The sequence below is a fragment of the Neltuma alba genome, unplaced genomic scaffold, assembly GCF_004799145.2.
Source record: "Neltuma alba isolate B1F8T4 unplaced genomic scaffold, ASM479914v2 tig00011897_pilon, whole genome shotgun sequence".
NCBI classification, from domain to species: Eukaryota; Viridiplantae; Streptophyta; class Magnoliopsida; order Fabales; family Fabaceae; genus Neltuma; species Neltuma alba.
The window spans coordinates 1-9,742 of record NW_021636495.1 but is presented as its reverse complement, the minus strand read 5'-3'; the positions used below and the strand labels follow the sequence as shown (position 1 = coordinate 9,742).

General features: G+C 38.3%; 1 protein-coding gene across 1 annotated transcript; it reads left to right on the top strand.

Annotated features, from left to right (window-relative positions):
• The first annotated feature begins 502 nt into the window (after positions 1-502).
• LOC114719187 (uncharacterized) lies at positions 503-4,803 on the top strand. Its single transcript, XM_028904647.1, has 4 exons — positions 503-507; positions 942-1,592; positions 1,739-2,783; positions 3,732-4,803. Exons 1-4 carry the CDS (start codon positions 503-505, stop codon positions 4,797-4,799), a joined length of 2,769 nt encoding a protein of 922 aa, XP_028760480.1. The 3' UTR covers positions 4,800-4,803.
• The last annotated feature ends 4,939 nt before the right edge of the window (positions 4,804-9,742 follow it).

The following is a 9,742-nucleotide window of genomic DNA, read 5'->3' as shown; positions in this document are numbered from 1 at the left end:
AAATTTTCAATCTTTTTGCCATTTATTGGAAGTTGAGGACTTGTTTTTGTAATCAGGTTCCTATGACTTTTTTGTTACTAGTTATAGCCTCCTCCTCCTCCTCCTCCTCTTCTTCTTCATTTTAGTTAAATCTTTACTATTTTTATTGAGACCGATGAAAGAAGGTATATGATTTTCCCCCGGATTGAACGTGTGGAGTGGGTTATTTTATTTGGGTTAATCATTCGGGGGCGTTTGGAGTAGAGCGCTCTGTTTAAGGAAGCGATTGCAATTTCGCGAGTTCTTTTTCGTTGACTGAGTTATTGCGGTCTTATTGAGGGTTGGTTTTGTCATGTGGTGTGTCAATCCCTTAATTTTTTTTAAATTTGTGCTTAACGGTGCATATAAGTATTACTGTGGCTTCTAATTCGGGCATGCAAGCTTGATTCCTAGTTCATTGCTTCTAGATATTTTTCCTCTTTTCGGCTTTTTTATATGTTGTTTGATATCTAACGTTAAACACATGAAGTAAGTGTATAATTCAGTTATTTAGTTATTAATTTTTTTTTCAATGAATGCTCTAACTGCATCTGGCTAACTTTTGGTGGCATAATGTTCATGGGGCCTACTCCTCCTTCAAGCTTTCTATTGTTTACATTTGTTACATCTATCTATACTATGTGTTCTATACCATGTGTTGATAACTTTTAATTTCATTTCCTTTGTAATGTTTGTCTCTTAAACGCAATATTCCACCCGGTGTTTAACCGAAATGGATGCAAGGGGAAATAATTACCGCTAAAAATTTGGTTGCTTTATCTATTGTAATTTTACTCTCATTTTTTCCCCTTTTTTATTTTCTCATTTGGACTTGGATTTTGGATACTATGCTGCAATTGTTCTGTAATGTTGCATCTGTAGAGTTTTAAAAAAAATCTTACATCTATTTGTGTTTCAAACAGGGGATTATCACACCCAGCCAAAACATTCTACTGTTTTGTGGTTCTGTTATGTTCCTTCTATTGCTTTGCTGATTATGGACCATACTGTGCGAATTGGATACAAAATCAGCCAGAATGTGATGCTTGTGTGTCATTTGGGGAAGGTTACAAGTTGGATTTTTCAGATAGCTTCGATAGTGACACTAATGTGGGCTATGGGGTTCCAACTGCCCACAATAGTATTGAAAGCATGTGCCGAAATACTCATACATTCTGCTTTCCTTCGACAATATCTGGATATTCAGACCAACAGAGAAGTCTGAAAGAAGCTTCTTTAGAAGATTCTAGTAGTAAGTACAATGGTCCATTTGGCGTAGAACTAACTCAAGATAGCCACCAGGCAAGTAACAGAAGTTGGTCATCTGACTATGGTATGTTTGAGCTACTTAACGGGGGAGTCGTTTCTTGCTCTTTGAACTCAAGAGAAGGAATTAATGATGCTCCATTATTTGAAACTGAGGGTGGTCATAAAGATGATCTTTCTTCCTGTGGAGGAGCTTTATTTTGGCAGAAGGCAATACCTTCCTCGCCAAAGAACTCCAAGATGGTTGAATCCAGTTTCTTCTCACCCAATGTAAGAATTGGCCCTACTGTGCTGGACTGGGGACAAAAGTACATGTATTCTGCTTCAGTGGCTTTCATAACTGTGGAAAATACATGCACTGACAGTGTATTACACCTTTATGAGCCCTTCAGTACTGACACACAGTTTTATCCTTGTAACTTCAGTGAAATTTCACTAGTTCCGGGTGAATCAGTTGTTATTCTTTTGTTTTCTTCCCTAGATGCCTGGGCCTGTCTTCAGCTCACTTGATTTTGCAAACAAGTTATGGCGGATTCTTTGTGGAGGCTAAAGGGTATGCGACTGAATCTCCCTATGGTATTCAGCCCCTGCTAGGTCTGGAAATTTCCCCCGGTGGAATGTTGAGCAAGAATTTTTCGTTGTTCAACTCCTTTGATGAAACCATATATGTTGATGAAATAACTGCTTGGATTTCAGTTTCATTGGGGCATAATTCTGTTGAAACCGAAGCAATTTGTAGTATAAATAATATTCATGCTTTTGATAACCTACTCTTCCCGATTATTAAGGATCGATTGGTTGTGAAGAGTGGCCAAATTGATTCACCTGTCGTAGCAATTAGGCCCCATCGAAACTGGGAGGTTAGTCCACATAGCTCTGAAACTCTCCTAGAGATAGATATTTCTGTGGGAACGGAGGGAAAAGTATTTGGTGCATTTTGCCTGCATTTACTCAGATCTTCACAAGAACAGTCTGATACTATCATGGTTCCTATTGAGGCTGCAGTAGTTAGCAATTCTGCCCGTGACACTGTTGGTATACATATTTCAGCAAGTCTCGAGGCTCTAACTCCATGTGATGGTGGTGAAACTGTTATCATTATCTCCATAAGAAATGATGCCCCTTATCTTTCAAGCTTTGTTAAAATTGTAGAAGTTGCTGACTCTCAGATTTTTCACATCAAATATGTGGAAGGCTTGCTACTTTTCCCCAGCACAGTTACACAAGTTGCAATTATTTATTGTAGTCAGCTGCGCACCAAATTACTTGACTTGTCACCTGGAGAGTCTAACTTGCGAGATAACTGCAAGCTTCTCATTCTTACAAATGACTCAACTAGTACCCAAATTGAAATTCAGTGTGAGAACATACTACATATATGTTTTGGTGATCGCTGGCTTTCATCTATTGGATTAGAGCATGAGACTAAGTACATCGAATTGGGAGATCTAGGGGCAGGTTATGTGGCCAGAAGCATGGAAGTGCCACCACATGTTAAGGTATGCAGATTCTTTCTCCTTCCTATTTGGACACAATTGCTGATTCAACACTGAGATATATATTTAGAGTAGTGAGTCTCTTGAATGGAGAAATATATATGTAGATGTTTGTATGCATGTATGTATGCACACAAGTACATACGTATTATCTAAATATGGTAGCATGTTTGCTTCCATGCGCTGCATGAAATTTATAGTTGTTCCGATGGACATTCTTTCATAAAATATTAAGGTAGACAGTTACTGTTAATTGATGCTCCTTGAGCATTTCCTTTCGCGAGTTATTTGTCTCGCATGGATTTGGTGTTAGGAGCGTGCAAATGAATGGATGATTTTGTTCACTTCAGGCTAACAATGGATCTGTCCAGGGTCATTTTAAGAATCCAAGTCTTATTTTATTCGAGATCTAAGGTGCCAAGCCTGGAGATTTAAGATCGTGGATGATTTTTTTGGGATAAGACGCCACAGTAGTGCTCAAGGACCAAGATCCTGTGCAATTTTTGTATAATGATTGACAAATTTTATAAAGGCAAACCAGTGATAAAATGAATAGTCTTTACTATTACTCTACATTATTGTTTCCAATACAAATAAAAGTGGACATCTCTCTTAATACTGATGGCTTGAGTTTGGATGCTTTAAGCCCATAAATTATATAATAGGCAGAAATGTCCTCCAGGATCTTGTGGGCATCTGCTTCCAGATAGGCACTGATAATGCTTCTTGCGTTCTCTTGAGCACCCCCAGCCCAAAAAAGAAAAAAGAATCCTTACTTTATTTGCCAATTTTAACCGCCTCATTGCCATACTGGTGTGCATGGAAAATATGCGCCAAGTCAAATCCTTACCACGTACTACTTAGGTTTAATTATTTTGCCTAAAGATATATTTAGTTTTACTCATTTTTCTCATCATAGAAACTAAAATTTTCTGTCATTTGCTTCTGCAGGATATAGGGACAGCAGATGTTGATGAATTAGTTCTTGGAAACTGGATGTCTCAAGGGAAAACAAGTGGCATGTCTGTGCTTGAAAACCTTGATGTGTTATTCCCAGTGATTCAAGTTGGAAGTTTTGTCCCCCAGTGGATCACTGTAAAAAACCCTAGTGAGCATCCAGTTGTAATGCAGCTTATCTTGAATGCTGGAGAAATAATTGATGAATGCAGGGGTCCAGATGGATTAGTAAGCCCATCTTCGTCTGGTAATTTGGTTTTAGATGAGTCCACAACTCCAACAAAGTATGGATTCTCAGTACCTGAGGCTGCAGTAACAAAGGCTTTTGTACACCCTTATGGTCGTGTATCTTTAGGGCCAATAATTTTTTACCCATCAGATAGATGTGGGTGGAGTGGTTCAGCATTGATAAGGAACAACCTTTCAGGCGTTGAGTGGTTATCTCTAAGGGGATTTGGAGGGTCAGTTTCCCTAGTCATGCTTGAGAAGTCTGAGCCTGTTCAGAGTTTAAATTTTGATATTGAAATGGCCGGGCACCTCAATCTTTCTCTTCCATATGCCTTACTTCACGTTAAAGAGATGGCTTCAGCCTGTTCACATTCATTAGTGAAAGAGCTCTATGCCAAGAACACAGGAGACTTACCATTGGAGGTGTTAGGTATCAGAGTTTCTGGGAGGGAATGTGGATTGGATGGTTTTATGGTTCATTCTTGTAGAGGTTTTGTTTTGGAACCTGGGGAGTCAACGGAGCTTCTGATATCTTACCAAAGTGATTTTTCTGCAGCCATGGTGCATCGTGATCTTGAACTTGCCTTGGCTACTGGTATTTTTCTGTTACCCATGAAGGCAAGTTTCCCTCATGATATGCTGAGTAACTGCAAGAAATCCATGTTTTGGGTGCGAGTGAAAAAACTCTTTCTGGGATTCTTTCTCCTTACATCCTTACTTTATGTGGTATTCTGCATCATATTTCCTCAAACCACTGCACATGGCTCCTTGGACTTCATGTGTAAGGGTGATGACAATAACAATATCCCCACCACTGTGAAAAATGCGTGGTAAAACCCTTCTGCATCATAATCAGAGAAAGAGTAGGTTATCGATGTGTGATAAGATGAATAATCTGTTATGCTCAGTTGGAAAAGACTCAAACTCACTTGGAATGTCTCAATATCAGACGCAAACTCTGAAAAACGGTAAACAGACCAGTCAATTGTTGGATGCTCCAAATGAAAGAAAATTGCCATCTACCATAACTCAGAGCTCTGACACAGCGGAAGCATTGCAACCCGGGAATAATCTCATGGTCAAAACTGGAAAAGAAAAGGGAAGGAGGAGGAAGAGGAAGAGTCTTTCTGCAAAACTAGCATCATTATCTGAAGTTTCAAGTAGTCACAGTGGGAATTCTACACCCTCTTCTCCTCTATCTCCAGTCATATCTGCAACATCTAAATGCAACTGGTCATTGTCTCCTGAGGCGGAGCAGCCCCCGAGTCTCGTTGTTCGATTACTCAAGAGGCTAACAATCATTCTGACAATGATCAAGCGCCTGTTTCTGCTATTAAGGTTCCGGTGAAGTGCCAGGGAAACATGTCTTCTCCTCAAGGGCTGCTGCATTCAACTTCAATAATAGCTGCTAATAAACCTGTTGAGATTCCTTCTGCTACTTTTCCCCTGCCTGCTGAACCTTCGTCCTCCTTGGCATCAACGTCAACTGTTCGTCCATATGCGCGAGCTCCGGGATCCAAACCTGAGAACGAAAAAACTGTCCAGGCACAAGAGACAGGGCATGCTGATGAGTATACATATGATATATGGGGGACCATTTCTCTGGACTTCATCTGTTGGGTCCTTCATATGTTACTCCCATGAAGTCTAGTCCTGCGGAAAATAATTTCGACAGCTTTTTTGTCAAGGGTCCGCAAACCCTAAAGACCATTTACCAAGAAGGCTAAAAAAAAAAGTTATCTGATCTCCTCCCTCTGCTTCTAACCTCTATCTGCTTAGCCACACGCACAAACTAAAAGACTAGTCAATAAGCTTAATCTAGAAGTCATACATATATTAGCATGAATTTCGGAACAAAATTAGCTAGACACAAATAACCTAATTTGCAAGTGAGAAAAAAAAGGGGGGGGTCCAAAACCTATTAGGGGAATTAACGTGGTTGAGTTAATATTAGACTTGATGTTTCTGCCAACCCATGCACAGTAGATTTGGGCAGAATAAGTGACATTAAGCTGCTCAGATATTTTCCAAAGCCAAGAACAGCTGAGGGTTTCGTTAATTGGATTGAATGATAGGCATTTGGAAACGGAAGAAATTCATTATCATCCTATCTAATTGCATCCCCAGGGGAATTTGTAGAAGTTAATGTTTAATGGTGTTATGGATGAAAGTCTTGTCATCCCATCTATTGACTCGCTCAATTTACGAATTGATCGTCTTGCTGCTTATGTGCCTGAACCTAGCAAAGACTTCGTGTGGTGACCTTTCTTCAAGACAATATCACATGCCCTCGCAGCTAAGGACCATCAAATGGGTATGCTTTTCTTTCTGGGCCTACGAACGCATGCGAAACCCTATTTCTTTAGTTCCGATTTTTTGTTTTTGGTGGTAGCCCCTTGGTTTGAAGGTTCTTTCCGATCATAGCCTGTTCTTTTGCCGGGCCTTCTGTTTTCTGATTACGTATTGATAGCCTGATGTGATTGCGAGCTTTCTAGAAACATTTTTATTTTATCAAAAAACATGAACTCAAGATGGCTGCCATAGACAAAGATAAGAGAAGTGTTTCTCACCACATGCAGAGGTTGATGGAGACTACAGAGAAACGAGCATGCGCATTTGTCCAGAAGCAGCCGGCAAGAACGGAGAGTCATATCAGAAACTTTGTAAATATTCAGGGACCATTTCTATTTTCCAATCAAAGCACAGCCAACTTGGCATTTCCTACCAGACGTTGACCTTATTGCAACCAAATATCAGAATCCAATATAACTGTACTATTCCACAAAAAAGGCCTTAACTTCTTTGTTGGTAAGCATACTAATAACTCCCAATGTTAGAGAGTAACTCTCTGCATGAGACAATTTAGTTCAACAGTTTGAGGCCATTGTTGGTTGTGTTAGATAAGGGGAAAGCTATAACTCAGTCTATTAGTCCATTCAGTTGGTCCTGCCTCCCGTTGGATCATTTGAAGTGGTCCTATTTGGAAGGGCCTTTATTTTATATATCAGCCTTCAGGACCATTTCTCAGTTCTCACAGCAAAGAAGGATCACGACTTCTCTCTCACTATCTAGTACTAGCATGATTTACTAGCTGTTTTACCCTTCCCAAGATCTACATTCACAATATAGCCAGCGTAATTCAACGAAAACTTATCAGAAGCAGAAGCTGAGTTAATGTGGCTGGTAAGAGGTAAGGCATAGTGGGTGGCTTTGTTTTTTCTTTCACAGTTTGACAGATTTTAAGGGACCCCAGATTTATTCGGACCCAGAAAAGGGAAAAAGCTTGATAGTGAGTAGGGTTATGAAGAAACAAAGCTGAGTTGGGGGCTAAGATATTGAGCAGATCAGAGTGTGACCACACAGACCAAAGCTTCACAAAAGTTAAGTTGTGTGGTGTGACACGATGAGTGCTTTTAGGCTTTCAATTCATATTATTGTGTTGCAAATGTGAAATAGCCAGGCTGATCAGGAAGACACGAACGTTGACATTTAGTCCTTATTCATAGTGCTTGATCTTTCTTTGGATCACTCAAAAAAGCCGAATATATAACAGTTTGTGTCGGCAAAGATCTAAATCAAAGCAGAGATCAGAGAGACACGAAAGTTGAAACCCACAACGATGACCAAAAAAACATGTGAGGATAGGGTCTTACATAATATGATTGATTCCCAGGAGCGAACAAAGTCTCTATCGGGTGGTCGTGGATTAAGAGTGTGTGATATTTTTCTTTGGCTATTGCGTTATCTAACAAGCAAATATCATAGTGAAGATAAAGGAGTGTTCGATATTATAATTAAAATAGGAAACAAATGTACGCTCGCATCCCAAAAGTGATGAACCTATAAAGAAACGAATGGGTGTCATTGATTGAATTAACCCTTTTTGCATGTGATGGTCTGTGCTTTTGCCCTCTTCACCATTTCCACTTTATGCCTTTGGGATCATGAGCCCTGAATTCTATGGAGCTCATTCCTGGTAAAATTACATCTCACAACTCTAAATTTTAAAACGAAAAGATTCGTATTAAAAATTCTTCAAAAAAATATAATTTTTGAAAACAATCTAAATTATTACTACGTTTGGTTCAAAATCCCTTCCACTAGGATTAATAAAATACTCCTCCAGTCCTAAATGTAAGACCCTTATACACTCTAGTATAAGGGTCTTACATTTAGGACCGGAGGAGTACTATCTTCGATCCTAATTATAAGAGCTAGTTGACTAATTTGAAGAAATTAATAAAACAAATTAAGTTAATTATTTGTAATAAATATGTGTTGTTTTTCTAAAATCTCTTTACTAATCAAGTGTATTGGCTAAAATTATTATCGTTAGAAGAACTATCTTAGAAAAAAAAATACATAAATATGAGAGACAAAGTGGATTGGGGTCTTATATTTAGAACTAAAACAAAAGTCAAACAGGGTCTTATATTAAGGATCAGAGGTAGTACCATACATCAATCTCTACTGACAATATGGGATATAGAGAGGTACCAATTAAGCTATAAATTCTTGGGAACAAGAGAATAAATTGTACTAATATATATTTAATGAAATATTTTTTAAATCAATTTATATATATTTTGATGTTTTGTAACATCAAGATTCTTAACATAAAATAATTTTAGTCACTTGGTCTACACTCCATCCATATATAATACAGGAGGGACCACCTGGCAAAACTCAAATCAAGTGGATATGCCAAAAAGGCATTGTTTGTGTTGAAAGTAAAATTGAGTTGTTCTTTACTTTTATTCATGAGGCATCTGTTACTTATCCGCATTACAATGCGAGGGCCTGTATTCCCTTCTTGACTATATATGCATATATTACTGCTGTGGTTTTGTTTGTACGGAGTCTGGTTGCAACATTCTTCCCTAATTGAATGGGGAATGGTTTTGACAACAAATGAAAACGATATACAGTCTTATCAGATGAATCCACTTGATATGAGGCGAATTGAATGCAGCAAGGGGGCATTCTGATTTCTCAAATTGACCCGCTCTGATTTTGCTGCATCATCCTCCATTAATGTATGATGGCACTCCTAGTGCATCCTGGCCCAGTCCTCTCTCTACACTATTTAATTGCCTACCTTTTCATCTGCAGTAGTTGGATGATTTTGCTTTATGAATTTGACATCGAAATATATGTATTAATCAACATTATCTTTGTATTTTAAAAAAATCAACATTATCTAATTCAGAACATTGCTTCCAATGAGGTTCTTGAAAATGGATGCAGGTTGGATGCTTGATGAAAGTTCCAGGTGAAATCATGGAATGATTCCAGTGGCGTGGCGCATGGCTGCAAATTTCACTTTCGCAGGCCCTTTTGGGTTCATGGAATGAATACATCAAAGATTGGATGTTCCTCACGGCACATACACCACATGTTAGTGTAACTTTATTACTGGAGTTATTAATTGAAGCTCTTTGTATTTTTATATTCTAACCATGATAATCATTAACAAATTAAAGCATCTGAGGCAAAAAAAAAAAAAACACAAATGAAAGCATCGATCTTTTGGATTTACTAAACCTTTTAATACCAGAGTCTAATCAATAATGCAGTGAAAATTAAATAGGGCTTGACTGTTCATATTTGCTCCATGTCTGTCACTCCTTAATATAAACAAGGCTTTTGCTCAAAATATATATATATATAAAACAAGGCATGAGTCACTTATCTTTTCCCTTTTCTTTTCTTTTCTTTCCTTTTTTTTTTTTGGCTGAAATGATGGATTCCTTATCTAATTCCCATGATATTGATAA

Coding starts and splice junctions, on each gene's coding strand:
- LOC114719187 (XM_028904647.1), top strand. Junction 1,593..1,738: donor GTGCTGGACTGGGGACAAAA/GTACATGTATTC, acceptor CGGGTGAATCAG/TTGTTATTCTTTTGTTTTCT. Junction 2,784..3,731: donor AAGTGCCACCACATGTTAAG/GTATGCAGATTC, acceptor TTGCTTCTGCAG/GATATAGGGACAGCAGATGT.